General features: G+C 42.7%; 1 protein-coding gene across 2 annotated transcripts in view; it reads right to left on the bottom strand.

The window, feature by feature from the left end:
- The window catches only part of LOC135401234 (lysosomal-trafficking regulator-like), a 43,763-nt gene that overhangs the window by 18,851 nt on the left and 7,475 nt on the right, over positions 1-17,437 (bottom strand). For both annotated transcript variants that reach the window (XM_064633517.1, XM_064633518.1), the window contains exons 11-34: positions 16,890-16,999; positions 16,647-16,805; positions 14,931-15,105; positions 14,644-14,858; positions 14,413-14,569; positions 13,651-13,841; positions 12,948-13,054; positions 12,739-12,892; positions 10,598-10,771; positions 9,280-9,558; positions 8,376-8,604; positions 7,349-7,489; positions 5,991-6,386; positions 5,769-5,911; positions 4,525-4,691; positions 3,918-4,047; positions 3,579-3,679; positions 3,335-3,412; positions 3,111-3,211; positions 2,921-3,019; positions 1,810-2,052; positions 1,231-1,322; positions 742-807; positions 331-462 (exon numbers count right to left, since the gene is read on the bottom strand). In XM_064633517.1, the coding sequence (XP_064489587.1) occupies positions 331-462; positions 742-807; positions 1,231-1,322; positions 1,810-2,052; positions 2,921-3,019; positions 3,111-3,211; positions 3,335-3,412; positions 3,579-3,679; positions 3,918-4,047; positions 4,525-4,691; positions 5,769-5,911; positions 5,991-6,386; positions 7,349-7,489; positions 8,376-8,604; positions 9,280-9,558; positions 10,598-10,771; positions 12,739-12,892; positions 12,948-13,054; positions 13,651-13,841; positions 14,413-14,569; positions 14,644-14,858; positions 14,931-15,105; positions 16,647-16,805; positions 16,890-16,999 (3,839 nt within the window). The remainder of the gene's footprint in view (positions 1-330; positions 463-741; positions 808-1,230; positions 1,323-1,809; positions 2,053-2,920; positions 3,020-3,110; positions 3,212-3,334; positions 3,413-3,578; positions 3,680-3,917; positions 4,048-4,524; positions 4,692-5,768; positions 5,912-5,990; positions 6,387-7,348; positions 7,490-8,375; positions 8,605-9,279; positions 9,559-10,597; positions 10,772-12,738; positions 12,893-12,947; positions 13,055-13,650; positions 13,842-14,412; positions 14,570-14,643; positions 14,859-14,930; positions 15,106-16,646; positions 16,806-16,889; positions 17,000-17,437) is intronic.

Below are 17,437 nucleotides of genomic sequence, written 5' to 3'. Positions count from 1 at the left end.
AAGCTTGAAGTGCCTGTGCTGTTGTCACAAAATGTGTTTACTCTTCATGCGTTAATTTCAGTTATTTTGAATCTTTTTACTCAGTAATACTGGGAAATATCATGTCAGAACAACTCATCTGAAAATGGTCTGCACTGGCAAATGCCTAATTTTCTCAGTTTGCTAGGGTTTTTATTCCACAGTTTGAAGGATTCATGTACACACATCATCTCCTCCAGACTCTGTTGTATCGTCCTTACATATCGTGAAAAGCTTATTTCGAGAGTAGCTGTATGCTAGAATTTTGCAAGTGCAACACATCACAATGTTTATTTGACTGCAGCAACTTACATTGTTCTCTAATTGTGACAGGGACAGAATGGCATCTTCATAGTCATTGCAGCTGCACAAGTCCTTTACGATTTGGAGCCTAAGGTGTGGATCTTGAGTCGGTGAAAGGAGATGACAACACAGCTGCCCTAGCTGAAGTGTATAAAGTAGGGAGTAAGCAAAGGAAAGCATTGCACCTCAAGAGAGTTTGTAGCCATTGTGAAGTCGCACACTGCCCGTTTGTGTGCCAATGTATGACGACCGCAATGGACAAGGAAAGCAACCAACGAGACCGCTGTGGACACAGAAGATGAAAGGTACAGAAGGAGGGCATGAAACACAGCACATGGCATGATGGAAGATGAGGAATGATTGCAGATAATGCTGACAGGCATGAGACACAAACATGATCAATTCTGAGTGCTAGCCTACCTGGCTCTTGTAAGATCCTCGTAGAGAGTATGTCATCCTTTCCAAGGGATGCATGTGTTTCTTCTTCTAAGCATGTAAAAAAAAAAGACAGAAAAGAAGTTTAATCTTGGCAAGTCAGAAGAAGAGCACTTGTGAGAGCAGTGATGCTCAAGCTCCTTGGTGAACAACCACGCTAGCACATGACGCAGACCTGCCACTCACCTTTATTTCTATTCTATAGTAGAACCTCTCTCTATATATATGGTGAAAATATAGACCTAGTGAAATAAACCTGCTGTCCCAATGTGCCGAGACCCAATCCATGAATTATACTGATATGGTGAAGATACTAATATCGTGATTCTTTTTTTTTTTTTTTTTTGCAGTCTGACCAACTTCACTATAAAGAGGTTCTACTGCACTAAATTAGTTTTCTTTGATTCGCATAGTCTGAAATATACAATGAACCAACTAGATGTCAAACCAAAGCTGGACCAAGCCAAAACCTACTTTAGATGCTTTTAGTGCTGTGCCAACAACAGCCATCTTGACCAAGTTGCTTGTTAAGGAAAGTTCATGAGATGACCCATCGAATTTCATGCCTGAAAATATACGTCCACTACATATGACTCACAAACAATCTCTGCAATGTGCCTTGAGCTCACATAGCACTGGGTGTTTTTTTTTTTAATTCGACACAGATTTTTTTATAAAAAAGCTGTGTGTTTTCACGACGATGTCTAGGCATTTCCAACGTTACGTTTCCCACTGACATGTAACCAGCGATGGAGAGCTGTCCTCACTCTCTGCTGATTGGCATACATGCTTCGAGCATCGCAGATGACTTTTCAATGACACATCACCCATTGTCGAGACACTGATCGTCTTCTGATATATTGTGTACCTATTGCTCGGTAGGGATCACTTAGGTCTGGTCAGACCCAGCAGCGACACTGTTTATGTCCTAGCCATGCAGTCTGGAACTTGCACTGTATGCATACCATTTTACCATAAATCTAACGTCATGACTAAAATCATGACTAAATCTTAAAATAGCAAATAGTATCAAAGACAGAAAATACAGCTCACATTTGTAGAGGACAAAATCGCAGGCCTGCAGGAAGATATTGTGTAGTTCTCTAGAAAGAACTGCTGCAGGGGGTGCATTATGCTCAACCTGTGGCACCTCGGACACGGGTGAAGAGGTAGCTAAATGATCTGAAGGTCCTCCCAGAACGAGATCCGATGACGATGAGAAGGACATGTAGTCAAGCGGTGCTGAACCGAGCGCCGTAAATCCTTCAATGATTGACTGAGACCAACTACTGGATCCTGAAGGAGAAATTTAAAAACATTGTTCGTTGTCTGAGAAAGAGTGGTGATGCCATGGGTTTCTGTAACGAATTATGCTGAAGCCACAGTAACAACCTATCATATTTGAATAAAATGTAACGTGAACTCCCCCAGATTTTTGGAAACAGCAGACAACAAAAAAGCAAGGCCGCACTGTATTTTCCTCAGCGCGGCAACACAAAATTGAAATGTGGCTAGGTACATTTTACTGGTTCTTTATTTTGCTATAGCACTTTGTCGTTGCACAATACTGTTGGCATCACCTTATGCTGTTTACTCAAATACTTTGTAGAATTACACCCAACAAGGAGAGTGCTCTCAATGCTTCCAAGGCATCTGTTAAAAAATTGAGAATGCATTTGAAACTGCTTTTATTAAACGCGACTCTGACTACAATCATTAACACACCTTGATATGTAACATACTTCATTCCGCCATACATGCTTTCTATAATGCAATCAACATAACTGACACAGTTAACCAACCAGACTGTAAGCAGAATTTTTTTAATTTTTCGTAGCAGATAGCACTCACAGTTGTCAATCTAATATGCCCCCTTTGGTCTCTTGAATACACCAAGTTTTCATTCATTCCATGTCGCTGATAATGAGTGAGCTACCATAATCAACTTTTCCATGACTACCGCGAGGTCTATTAGTGATTCACAAAACTGCATTTGTTTCAAATTCAAATTCCATACTGCCCACAGTTCCAAATGCCCACAGTTCCGATTGCCAACGTTATCACAGATTAGCCGATCGTGGACACAACAACACTCCAGACAGTAAAACATGTTAGTACCAATTATAGTAGTGCAGGAATTTTGCCTTAATTATTTTCAACTTACTGTAAACGCCCGAGTGATATGATCGTAGCAGGTCCAAGACAGCAGAGAACAAGATCGCTTGGCAGCTGCGGAAGACAGGAATGCATCCTTCACTTGCATCTAGTCAGAGAGCATTAAATTTAAAATTAAATAATTTCCTGCTACAGCACACCAAAGTACAAAGGTTGCAAAAAGTGTGAAATCTACTCACTACCGCACTTAGAAGAATGCAAGGATAACTGAGAAGCAAAGAGGTCACTCAGGGTGTAGAAACAGTCAAGTGACAGCTTCTTGCTGCTGCGAGTGACAAACCTGTTGTGTGAACAGAAATAAAAAGAAACAAAAATTGGTAGAAGTTCATAGCTCAGCTCATGTAATATTCTACTGTACAACAACATAAGCACCCTAGAAGAATTCAAACAACAGAGAGCATACCGGCATGTCTGTAGGACAATGACTCGAAGGAGCTCAAGGATGTCCTCGACAATATCCTTTGGAAATACTCCACTACTCCTGAGAACACAAAGGAAGCCATTTTTAACTGTAGTTCCTAGAGCCAGAAGTCTAGCCTATTTGCAAGATGTTTTGTGCTACAGAATAGAATTCTTGTATGCCTTGCTAAAAACTGATAGAGTATTCTCTTTTTCTTATTTATTTATTTATTTAGAATCCACCTAACCTGGTATTATTGTGGGGCAGCAAGCAGATCAGGTAAACCAAGCTTTCACCAACATTGTTATTGCTCAGCACCTTGGCAGCACCATCCACAGCATTACAAATCTTTAAAAAACGAAGAATATGCATGCACTTATTATGTGCACTGTAAACCAACCAGCAACCATAATATGATTGCATGAGACTAAGAATATGACGCTTTTGTTTGGAAATGATGCTTCTGTTTCAGTTTGTTTCTTGTCTTTTGCACTTCCTTTTTAATGACATCCTTGATTACCTTGTTGATTACCTTGTATCAGTCTGTGTTATCAAATAGCGCTGCACAAGAAAAATAATAGCTTACCTGCCAAAGAAAGTGCAGTGTAGCACTACACAACTTCAAGTCATAGGCAGTTTGCGGTAGCACCGACAATACCAATACAGAAGCTGCACGCCTGATGGGGTGTTCAGGCACAGCCTCCAATGCAACAGGCCTGTGCAACATTAAAAAGATGCCAACATTTCAATATGCTAATAATAGTTAGGGCCTGACTTTTTAGGGTTAAACCCGTATCCGCCCGATATTTACCCCCCGAACGAAATCTGTAAAATTCGGGTTTAACCCGAATCTACCCGAAAACATCCGGGTCGAGTGGCACACTCATAAGCGTGCATTAAAATAAAGTTTGATAACATTGCTAAACATTAGTTCCATGTTAAGACAAATTTTTATTAATAAAAAAAAATCACCCGAATACACCCGAATTCCTGACAACAGAATATGCCGCAACGGGATTTAACCCGAATACACCCGAATTTTCAAATAAAAAATATCACCCGATATTTACCCCCCGAATTTGGCCAAAAATAAAACCCAGAAAAAGTCAGGCCCTAATAATAGTATACGTCTTTCCTTCATCACTCTAATTGGGAAACAAACAATATTGAATGATGAAAGAGGGATCACTTGCCTGTCAAACATTACCCTCCGGCCCAAAAAGAGACCAAAGCACGAACGAACAAGAGCTTCAGAGGCAGGATGGCGGCTTAACTGGGCACCCAGCAGTTGAAAACCCTTTACACGAAGGAAGCGAGTTAAGAGTTCCTGAGAGGCTTTGGCAAGGTACGCATCTAGCACCTAGAAATCAAAATGGCAGGAAATCAAAGATTTACTTGGCAATAGCAGGTAAGCATACAAAGGACCAGCATTACAACAGGGTCAAACAATATTCGAGGTACACTGCACAACACGTGCTAGTTTCGGAGGCGCAATCCTCACTCGTACAAATACTACTGCTGAAACTTTTGCCATGCAGGAATGACTAACAGGTGCATGATATGTTATTTGTTGAAGCAAAGCATAAGGCAATTTACTTTCTGTTGGTACATGGTGCATTTTAACAAAGACACTGAACAAATAACTGAATACTGCAATCTGGATACAGTACGGTTGCAGTCAACCTGACTGCTGAAGGCATATATCACCTTAGAAATCTCAAGCAGTTCATACTTAGAGCCTGAAGTTTTCGGGTAATTTTTTTTTTTTAATTCGGGGGGTAAAAATCGGGTAAATAAACATGTGCACTAAATTCATGCGAATTCGGGCGAAAAAACTTCGAGTATGCTAAATTCAGGGAGAAATCGGGCTCAGTTACTCAAACTGACTGTACAGGTTTGGTACAAACGGTGATGTAACTGAATTTTTCTGCCAAACAAGTAAGTTAGTGCATTCCTACAGACATCCCAGTGAGGCCAATTTGTCGGGTAAAAATCGGGTTTCACCCTAAAGAGGCAACCTTCCATTCAGGGTGCAAATTCGGGGAACAATCGGGTAAAACCCCAAAACTTCAGGCTCTATTCATACTCGAGAGACAATATGCATGTCCTACGTATGAAGTCGATACTCAGTGTGGGGCGGTACGCTGTTCCATTTCCTGTTACCCCTTTAATGCATAAATAAATAAATAAATCATAATGCAAAAAGGAACAGGCGACAGATATGGCATTTGTACCAAATCATTATAATTAGCTTCCATTGCATACCAAATTAAATGCAAGTGTGGCTCTTTGCATTAAACAACAACAACTTGATTTTAGGCTGATGAATGGGGAGTTTCATCACCAGAGGCGTTAAAGACATTCACCGCACACCATTTCACTGCGTACACAACACTGCTACATCATTTTCCGCAGTATATTATCGTCCAGAACTTACACACAGTATCTCGTTGGAAACAGAGGGACTGCTGTTGAGGGCCAATACAATGAGCACTTCAGGTCGCAGAACTGGTTCAAGCTTCTGGCAGACCATAGGCTTTGGGGACGTCATCAGGATATTGCACGTCAGGCGAAGCAGCCCTGCAAGGTCCATGCAAGAAAGGAACATACCTGAAATGCACTGCAGCTCCTTTACAAAAAATGACCTTAAGACACGCACCTTGAACAAGCATGACAACACCACCGTTTTCAGAGACTTCAGTTTGGAACTCCTCATCCCACAACGATGAGGAGTCAACGGTTGAATAGGGTTGGGTTGTCCTATGCCTTCCCTTCAGGGTGCTGCCAAAAGAACATGGCCCTGTCGGCTGCCCAGGCTCATTCGTGCCAACAGTGGTCAGTGACAAAGTCATGGTCGATGTGCTACTTAAGGTACGAGGAATGCTCCATGACATGTCCCTTTCACTGTGCTGTATGTTGGTCAGGGGAACTAGAGAGCTTGCATCATTGTGGCCATAAAGGAATTGAAGGTTCTTGTCAGTAATACTTGCCCCACCTTCAACTGACTCATGTGCATTATGCGCTATGGAGTCACTTCCTGGCATTGCTGGCAGGCCTGCAAGATGCACGTGGTGACTTAATCCACGAAATTTCAGCACGTCTATATCTAAGCCCTATAGGCTCATTACTATCAAGAGCATCTCCTCTTATGGCGCTGTCACATGGGCATTTCAATGGTCCTTGAAATGAATGGTGATAGAACTGAATGGTAATCGGACACTGCTACACGGCTACTTCGAATTACCATTGACTCGGATGGTCCTCAACTCGATGGAGGTTTGTGCAATGCCATCGAAGCTGTCAATGGTCCTCGAAAACTGCTGCTGGCAGCCTAGTGACCACAGAACAAGCAAGCGCTAAAGAAGCACACACAATAAAGATGCAAGCAGTGCTATTAAAAGTCCTGAAACTTCAGTGTAACAGTTACTACAGGTATTATGTATAGCTGGCATTCACAAATTTACTTTTCTACCCTCAACATAACGCACCGGTACAGTGTCCACACATTGCAGTCATAAAAAAAAATGTGCATAAAATCCGTAGTTACATGTAATGGACAATCCGAACACCTTTAAAATCCCAAATTGTTTTTTGCTTTACATTTTCTGTCACTCTAGACATCTTCTGCATGATGCTGATGGTAACGCGTAGTGCCATCCAGAGTGCAGCACGCTCCCTTCTCAAGAAGCATTGGATCGGTTAGTGTGGCAGCGGGACATCATCAATGGTACCCAAAATGTTCAATGGCCATTGCCCTCAATGATAATTCAAATGCCTGTGCGAGAGCAGTATGTCAACAAAGATCAGCATCGTGATGCGGAGTGGCTGCAAGGGCCAAAAATTTGTCTAGGGCTTCTCCAGCATTTTGGTCTTTTCATTTATGCAGTGCTCCAAATGAGGCCGAGGGCTTTATCTCATTTCTTAAAGAGCAGCGATATTCAATTGAATTCAATTCAATTCAATTCAATCAATATACTGAGTACAATACAACATGTCAAAATGGTGTTGAACACTCACCTTCCAACACAGCTCCGTCTTCCCCGTGTGTGAAGTCTTTCTCACTGGCATCATACTTCACCTCTTGATCAGAACTGCACGGTGATGACACATCGGTTACTGCATACAAGGCTGGTGACCACGGCCGTGTCACTGGGCTTTCTGAGTGGAATGATATGAGCGAAGGATAATTTAGCTCACGCTTGGAAAGCAACAGGGCCCGCTTGCACGAAACAAACTTAGTGTAATACTTAACGAGTTCCCCACTTAGTGTAGTGCCGGAGCCGTAAGTGGCTTGCACGAAACTTCTACAACACTAAAGTGGTGGCGCTCGCTCCGCGCAATTTAGGACACTGGCCAAGGGTCCAAGGAGCACCCTAAACTACCGCACCAAAGCTTAGGACTAACATGTCGGCCGCTATGAACCGTGTATCGAAGATTCGTTGTTGGCCCCAACTGTATCTCGCAATACAGTACGCATTTTCCTCGCAATACTAACAACGTATTATTTTTTAATGCTGTGGGTGCTGTACGTCTTGTGCTTTTCGTTAGCAACATCTCTCAAAATGATCGCCGCACGCGAAGTGCCTCTCACCGGCACTGCCGTTGGCAATAAGTTCCCAATCATCAAGCAATTCGAGACATACTTTGGGCCACAGGCTTTATTTTATTTAACAAAAGCACGCAACAAGTGACCTAACTCGTTCTTGCAGCTACAATGATAGTACAATACCTTATTTTGGTTCTACAAACTGTTTACGTGCGACGGCAGAAGCAGACGATGTCAGCAGAAGTCGAAGACGAAGACGAAGTCAGACGAAGAGCAGAACGGAAGTTCTCTTTCTACCAATGAGAGCCTCCGAAAACTGCTACTGCTCGTAGCCACGATCCACTTTAGAATACTTGACTTAGGGCGGTCGTCGAAGTGTTCGTGCGAGCCACTTAACTGCAACCCTAAACTTAGTGCACTAACGCGTTAGTGCAACACTTGCCAAGTGTTACACTTAGGATTGTTTCGTGCAAGCGGGCCCTGGCCATTTCTACTCACCACTGGTAAGGCACTGGGACGGAGGAAAAAAATAGAAGGCAGACCGTGTGTCACATACGTAGGCATCCGATATCTTGTGAAGCAACAAGGCCAGGTCAAAGCAGGCACTTAGGCGAGAAGGCACCTGATTAGATTCCAAGGGGTCATCTACAAAGGCTTCCAAGATATGTACTATGAGCACGACAGAGATCCTGTCCAGGTGCCACTTGTCGTTTTCGAGTAGGATTTCCTGAAAAGTTTAAATGTCACAACCAGCTTTCCAGCAACGTGAAACAGGATGGATATACATAATGGTATACAGGGTGTCTCAGTTAAATCCACGGGCTAAATAATTCACGAACCGGTACACCAATCGAAGAACTTTCTTTTTTACAAGTATCCGTCCGATACCGCCTACAACCTGCGCACCGTGTTAATGAGTTGGAGCTACTCATTATTTAAATAAAAATTCAAATGAGTTTCGTGAAAAAACACAACTTTTAAAGCAGGGCGCCGTCGACATTAAAGTGGGTACTACCCCTTTTGGGACCTTCAGTGGACATATTTTTGAGAAAAATCTGCCACTGAAGCGGGTCATTTGTTACAGTAATTGACTGGTTTTGGTTTACATATTTTTGTCGTGGCTGGTAGCAGTGAAGTGCAAAAGGGCGTAATTCATTGGTGTAAGGACGTAATTCATTGGTGGGCATGAGAGTGGAAGAACATCCTTTTGCGCTTCACCCTGACAAAAATATGTAAACCGAAACCCATTCACCTCACCTCATTCACACGGTGTGCAGGTTGTAGGCGGTATCGTTCAGATACTTGTAAAAAGGAAAGTTCTTCGATTGGTGCACCGGTTCACAAATTATTTAGCCCGGGGATTTAACTGAGACACCCAGTAGAATATCCTTGTTTGGTTCACCTTAATCCTTGTGAGCAGGCAGAGAAACAAAGGTGCTCCTTGGTGCAAGTTGAACTTGCGGTGAGGATGACGATCCCTTACAAGAGCCCATGTCACCTTCAGGACCGTAGTCCAGCCGGGTCCAGTGCTCCAATTGCTCAGAATGGTACAGAGCAGCTGAGGCCACACAAGTATTGCTTCATCTTCTGTGGAAGACTGAGAAGAAACTACACGAAGTTTGCTCGGGGCCGTTGCGTCATAGTCCAACATCGGGCTGCTCAAACATGTGTTCACGGCAACCTGTGTAAGGGCACAAAACAAGTGCGTAGGCAACTGAGCAACTAAGTCAGGAGCTAACGGATGTTGATACGAGACCCTTTTCCCATCCACCCAGTTGGATTGGATGACACGATGAGCTGCGGACAAACCCTAGTGATTTCGGGATTTATGACTTTTCAAGATCAGGGGTTAAAAAGCGTTTTTCAGTGAACGAAGCACGGGTGCGCTACTGGAGAAAACAGAAAGAGAGCCTCGTGTCTACAAAGAGGACCCGCATGGTGTTCTGGCGACCGAAGCATGGAAGCATGCTTCCGGAAATCGAAAGTGACGCTTCAATTTCTCACCCGCGTATTGTATGCAACTCCTAAGCGGCACCATGTTTTCTGGCAAAAAAAAAAAAAAGCAGTCTACATGCGAATAAATACCATATCACGAGCATATGCTGTATATGTGCATATATTCTCTATGTTTGTTTGGTTCAAGGTATTACTATACGCTGCAGATTCGCTTCGGATAGATAACTATCCACTTTGTATTTGCTTCGGGTATATGAGTATTCTATTCGGGAACATAATTATTCACTTCATATTCACTTCAGTTTTAAAATGACTGTTAGTACTAATACAAACAGTACTATTGGTACAAGCCCTCGGGCTTAGGCGGGCCCATGCATCGTACCTTGACTATTTTTCTGAATAAAGTACATCACCACCACCATCATCATCCTCATCATTATTATTATTATTATTAAAAAGTATGGCCCTAGAGTAATGTCATTATAGACAGCTCACCCTATTGATGGTTTCTGCAAGGAACCTACTTCTTATGTTAATAAAGCACGATTACATACTGACCTTTTTTCTCAATCAAACTGAGTATTAAATAAATAACACATCTTCTTTGTCAAACATTGAATATTCACACACTTCCAGTAGTACAGTTATATTAAAGCATATTTGGTGTGTGCTAAGCGCTATTCACTATGAGAGACTGCGATATTCATGGACGCAGTTGCTTGCTAAATTGGATGACTAAAGCTTGAGGAGATGATGAAGCTTACCCTTAGGGCAGAGGGAGATGCGAGCCATTGTGCGTTGCGAAAGACCTGTGCCAACAGCTTCAAGCCATCCATCTCTTGGAAGTGGGTCATATGAGCTGGATGCTGTTGCAGCAGTTTGAACAAGGCCTCTAGTGCAAGGGCTTGAGACATTTCATCACTAGTGCACTCCACAACCTGTAAAGCAGAAAAGACAATGAAACAAATGTAAAAGAAGGGAATGAGCAGAATGCAATTGCAGCAGGGAGCGCAGACCAAAGGGTGTTCACAACGTCCTGTTCCTGTTTTCACCTGCATCATTCCATTCACGATAAAACTGCATGTCCAACTAGGACTTTCCCAGAATAACCTAGCTAGACTAATCTAACTCATGCTCTTTATATCTGGACCCTTGTGTTTCGGTCTTAACCCCGTTTCTACCCCCGATTTGCATCATTTTCACTCGGGCTATCAATGGACTTGCCAAAGGAAGAAGTCAGCCACCAATATGAGTGCTGGAGAACACAAAGCATTGCTTAATCAGCACAGCTGCTCTGCATCTCGTGGTCATCTGACATGCGAGAAACATGGTTCTTTAAATGTCCACCCGATATCGCCCGATTTGACCCCGTATTACAGCGCGTGAAAAAAAACAAAGGACACCGATTCTTAATCATTTTTAGTCCCATCTTTAATCCTGCATCATCATCATTTAATCCTGCTAAAGCCCCATCTTTTTGAGGTAGCTCACACTTTACATGCTCTGTCACTGCTTGCATCATAACTTGCAATCACCATTGGTGACCGCTAGTGGTATAACAAAAAGTCTGTAAGAAAAAAAAGGAAGAAAAATAAATGGGAACAAGCAAAACACACGTGGACAAAGGGTTTCTTGGTGTGCACCTTCCTTGTTCCCAGTCTCTGAGTTTTTCTTTATGAACGTATGCCACCAGCTCGCTTGCTTTTTAAGCATTCTTTCATTGCTGGGTCGTTTCGCGCGTTTTCCTACCGAGGAAAGAACCTGAAACCAACACCGTCGTAAGCCCCGTAGATGTTTTGCTAAAAATGTCATTCGATATCGCAGCTGTGCTGAGCGTGCCACAGGCACCGCACCGCCCATCCGCAGCCAGCAGAAGTGCTGTCGGCACAGCTCTCTGCACAGGAAATGAAAAACACACTCTCCTTTGAACGCTTCAGACAAAAATTGTGTGCAGTCTGGCAACGCTGTACTGTAAAGCAGGCTTCACTTGGCACACACAAGCGTGTGGTGAAGCAGACTTGCAGAATGGTGACATATACCAAAAGAGTGCCGGTGCATGTGTTAACACGACTTAGCTTCCATTCGCATAACCATACGCATAACCATGTTTATTCACACTCTAGTGCACACTGGCAGCTACAATAGGTTAAAAACGATCTAAAACCCATCTAAAACCGACATTTCGGAACCTATATGAGTTCCATCCTCAGAGCGAAAAGAGGATGGAACCCACATAGGTTCCGAAACGTCAGTTTTAGATTGTTTTTAACCTGTTGTAGCTACCAGTGTGCATTTTAGTGTGAATAAACATGGACAGCCCTAGCATTTGGACCATTTTTAATTACTCACACAGCCCTAGTCTTATTTATATTCTGGCAACTGAGTCGAGCTGAGAAACTCGTACAGATCCTTTAGAGCTGAGTGTTTTATCCACGACCTACTAGATTATAACGACCATGTCGTGGGCACCCCTTCCCAGCACCGCATTTTTGGAAGCCAGCGGTGGCGCATCTCATCGTCCCAGTTATTGCTTCCTCAACTTCTACAATACTTTGTACTTCAGCTTACCTTAGTATTTCTGTACAAGCGGTGGACGTTCCACAGATGTTTTATTCATGAGGTTGATTATCATCATCATTCTACGCGTTTTCATGGGAGCTATCGCTGTCGTCTGCTACGGTAGTCGTACATACGCTTCTGCACGCTCAGAATTCAAATTTCCATCGTCCAATCGTGGCGTGCCGATGAGTAGCGCCCCCTGGCGGATCGTGCGGACGGGCTTTTCATAGGGGTTGCTGATTGTGACATGGTCGTTATAATCTAGTAGGTCGTGGTTTTATCACTGACAAATAGTGAACCGCCGAATAGAAAGGCAATGCAAGCAAAAGCATCGCAAAATCATTACCCTTGCAACAAGAAAAAGGAACACTGCTACACCTCCTAGGTTACATAGCGCCTGATGAAACTGATGCTTGTACATGACCCGGAATGTCTCCAGTTGAAGCACGGCCCTAGTGACTGGTATCCGGTGAGAAGCACGGGCACTGTCAGACATGGGCCTGCTCAATTACAACAAAAATCAGTTCACAACGTAACAACGTTTCCTCCGCACACCTGAATGCGCTGGAAATTGCAGATGAGAGCCCACTGGTCATTGCAACTTGCGGATGAACAGAGAAAATGTTGCTCGATAATGGACTGTACGACAAAAATAGCTTCTCCTACAAAGGGAACCAAACAAAGGAGGGAATTAAATTATGAGGTCTCCCCACAACAAGTGGTACAGCACTGTTCCAGACCCCTCAGATCAGGAAAAAAAAAAGACTCAACTAATCAACATCAACACTCATCTAATTTAATCTCGCAGAGGAAACAGGGACACGTACAGCGCCATTTGTAGTGTGTCCTACACCGGGAAAAGACTACGACCGCAATTCAAAAGGAAAATGGGGACGTAATGTTAGATCCCATGGATAAAGTGGAATAACTTCAAAACGGAACAAGGCTTGGTGAAGAAATTTTAACACGTCGGCACAGTTCACTGGACCCTCGTTTCAAAGAGGCCCACCAGGGGCGCTCCAACAATCCATCCATCCATCCATCCATGCAAATTTATTACCTGCCTTTGTTTTCTCATACTCCACATTTGTGTGGAGCATGAAGTTAACATGCTTACATCTAAGTTACCAAATCATTAATTAACATTAACTTGCTTGCAAAATTAGGCACTTATGCGGTAATCCATGCATCAGCTACTTAGTGCCATCTGAATTTTTGCATGGATGACTGCAAGTGATTATGAGGCATGCAACCCAACCTGCAAAATGGCCATTGAGTCTTTCCTATTTCCAGACAGTAATGAAAATGGTAGTTCTGGCTGGAGAAACTCAGATGAAAGGTTCAAGACAGGAGGCAAATTTGTTGATGTCAGTGCACATGGTGTAATGCTGCACTGGTCAGGACCATCAGCGTAGATTGTGAAGCTTTCTTGCATTGTAAGGAGGTACCCTGCAAGTTGAAGTTCATGTTACCATGTAAGTATAGTGCACACATTTTGGAAACTCTGAGCTACAGACAATGGTTTTGCGAACAAAGGACAATTACACAATTGTTGTGTTGTGTGCTGCACCCCCATGCTCAAGTATCCTGGATGTTTGTTGCAGCCAGCAGACATACGTCAACAGCTTCTGAATGCTCTTTGTTTATTTTGAATACGGGCATTGAAAAAATGCTAACTAAAACTCAAACTGCTCCATAAGTTAAAGCTGTACTTTGTCAAAGAATCCAGTGCTCTGTGAGCTGGAGCGAATTAACAAGACCATTAAGGCCATAGGTTACATCAATCACAAATCAGATTTTAAAAAAGGTTTTATGGGTTCAACTACCAGTGCCAGTTGACGTGACATGGCTATAAAAACAAATTTCACGAATACAGAGTGCTGTTGACGAGGTGACAATTTAATAAAAGCAATATTTTCTTGATCACAAGCTCTCACTGACATAAGTAGCAGTAAGTGTTGACCGAGACTGAACCCCCTAGCTGGTGATCTAGCTTAAGTAAGCTGATTCTTTTCAGTACCTCTGAAGAACAGAAGGTTTCCTAGCTCCAAAGAGCCACCAAATTTTGCACGCCCATGTCCCAGTGCCACAAAGAAGGGATGATTTGAAATCTCTTCCACTGCTTCAAAGCAAAGGCTACCAGTGTATTTTCTGTGTCCATCAACCAATACAGTCACCTACAAGGCAAATAGAAAGCATCTTGTTCATGGAACTTAATTAATAAATGAAAACAGGACTCTGTTGTTCCCACCTGAGCTAAATAGGGAGACCCTGCAGACGTTTCCTTGTAAGTCAATCCCACATGGTGCCACAATCCAAGAGGAAGTATGTTTGGAAATGTGAGCTCAGACACAATGTTGGTACCCTGAGACATGCGGAGGACCACGCTACCGTGAAGTGGAACGACCCACATTTCCAACAGCAGTTCGTCGGACCCCACTGATGCAACATGCAGCAGAGAGGATGCTAAGGATGCAGAGGATGAATTTTTAAACAGAGAAAATTAAACGGGTAGCTAAAAAGGCTATAGCAACATACAATACACTGGAGGGGGCCGTAGACGAAGCCAGAAGGCTAATGAGAAGCACTCCTTGAAGGGAGACCATGAACCGTCAGAGCCCAGAAGTAGAGCCCCTGCTGCAGTTGTCCAGACATTATTCTTGCTTCGTTCGTATTCACTACGAAGGTGCCATGGAAATTCTTCACAAAGTTCCTACAATTTCAAATTTTTATCATTGCACTCAGATTGTCCAAGAATATGCAAGCACAATGCTTATTTTGAGCCCTTACATGTAATGAGGCGAAGCCAACTTGCAAAATGGCGATAGCGATACCTCGTTTCACTACTATTCGAAAAGTATTCAAAAATTTCGAATACTGAAAATAGGTTGCGAACAGCATCCGAATAGCATCAGATATTAGTTTCATATTCGAAATTTCGAATATTCGCACAGCTCTATCAATAAGCATCCAACGTCATTGAATGATTTCCCAAAATTCTCAAGAAAAACTAATACTTTCCACTATTGAGTTCACACGTGCAATGTATGCCCCCTTTTTTATCTTACAATAACATTTCAATAAGTTGCAGTGCAAAAATGATGCATGAATGGCTTTGTGGCTTTTCGCATCTAATGATAAGTGTAGTGTGCTTTTGTGATTCGGTGCACTTAATGCTTGATGTGACATGCTACAGAAGCAATGTTGCTAATTCACTCTTTTGCAGCATTCACACGGGGCAACTTTTTCCAGCCACTATGAGCAATTTTCTAGTTGCTGGCAATCGGTCGAAACCAGCAACCTTCAGCAGTTGCTCGGAATTGCTCCCCGACCTAAATCTTGAGAAGTTGCTCGTGCACTGGCCATTTAGCGAGGGGAGCATTGCCATGACTCCTGATGGTGTGATGTGATCAGGGATCGGAACCAGTATTTTTTTTTGGTCCGGTTCGGGTTTAGGCATGTTGGTTCGGTTCGGGTTTAGCTCCGCTGAACAGAAATTATCAGCTTGAACCAGTTCACGTATAACAGTTCGGTTCCGGTTCGGCTCAGAGAGAACCCTCCCCCTCCAAGATTTTTAAAAAAAGCGGTCGGGACATTTATATTTCATAAGGCAGTAATCTTTCTACATGGAAGTGAGCTTACACACGGTTGTAACAAAAAGGTGTGAGGTAACCGTGTCAGGTGAAAATACAAGACAAGTAATAACCCCACTTAGTATTATTTACCTGATATTTTACTGTATTGTACTCTCATGGTCGTCTGCTGAAAATGAAAAGCGAAGTGCCTTTGGGCAGAACCCGGTCTGCTCCGGCAAAAAACTGGCGCTACAGTCACAAACTTTTACTCGCATCTGGCATTGTACAAAAAATAAATAAACAAACAAAAAAAAAAAAGGTTGGTCGGTAGTACAATTATTTCACCTCTGAACCGATTCCCAAAGCGGTAAACGTATCAAATTTTTTCGGTTCAGTTCCGGTTCCGATACGGCGATACCTGGATGTGATTTTGTTCGTGTGTTCATGGGTTTAAATCCTGCAGGTTCAGCTGAGAAAGTACTTTGTTTTTTTTTACTAACACGACACAAACATATTAATAGCCATTTCCTTTATGTCATCATGATCTTTTGGCTTAATTTGTACAGGCGCAGCAGCCTGATGTAGATTCCTTCTGTACTTACAGCATTTAACTACATGATGGGATTACTACTACACTGTCTGTTGCATAAGCGTTGTATAATTGTTAGTGTACAATTACCTGAGGCAATGCTGCGTTACAGCAGCTGAGAAGTACAACAATTTCGTCATCAGAGTCTGTACTCAACTCTTCTGTCACAGCAACAGGGAAACGTAAGCAGCACTGGGGTCCTTCTTCCGCCAGGCCAATCAGCCTTATGAGTCCTCCAAGCAGAATGGCCTGCATTTCCAAGACACATTGTAACTCGATCTTGCATGATAAAAAAATAAAATTATTGGTTGCACCCAATTTTTTGTGTCATACAAAAGCAGGCTTCGATCCCTTGAAGAGCTGGAAGTAACTCTTGAGATCTTCGGAGGAAGTTTTGTGCTTGCACAGCATCACAAGCAAATTGACAAGAGACTCTTGCAGGTCTGAAAATAAAATTAATATAACTGACCTTACAAAGCTGCCTCTAAATGAACACACTCTTTGCAATAGCAAAGGAGAAAAGCAATTTCAAATTGCAAGGAAGATTCAGCGGTCTGGCAGCAATGCAAAAACTGTGTTCACAGTGTGAAGTGCGTCTGCTGTGGGACTCTGCTGTCATATGCATAGCAAATTACTGTTGCTCTAGCTTATTTGATGTTGAGCTTGCATTCTTGAGAGTTTTTACAACTTTATCATGAAAGCACCTTGTGGCTAGGCAACCAAATTGTTTCATTGTTACTGATTCCACATTTGCACAGACATAAAGAGCAAATTATGCACAGCATTGATTTACTGGATGTCGCATTTTTTCTGATTATTTCATTTCATTGTTCGTTTTGAACTTAAAAACCATATGTTGTGGAAGAGTCATGTTCAGTACA

This window comes from Ornithodoros turicata, chromosome 7 (assembly GCF_037126465.1).
Source record: "Ornithodoros turicata isolate Travis chromosome 7, ASM3712646v1, whole genome shotgun sequence".
In the NCBI taxonomy this organism is placed as follows: domain Eukaryota; kingdom Metazoa; phylum Arthropoda; class Arachnida; order Ixodida; family Argasidae; genus Ornithodoros; species Ornithodoros turicata.
The sequence above is the reverse complement of the archived record's forward strand: the minus strand, read 5'-3'. Positions and strand labels throughout refer to the sequence as shown.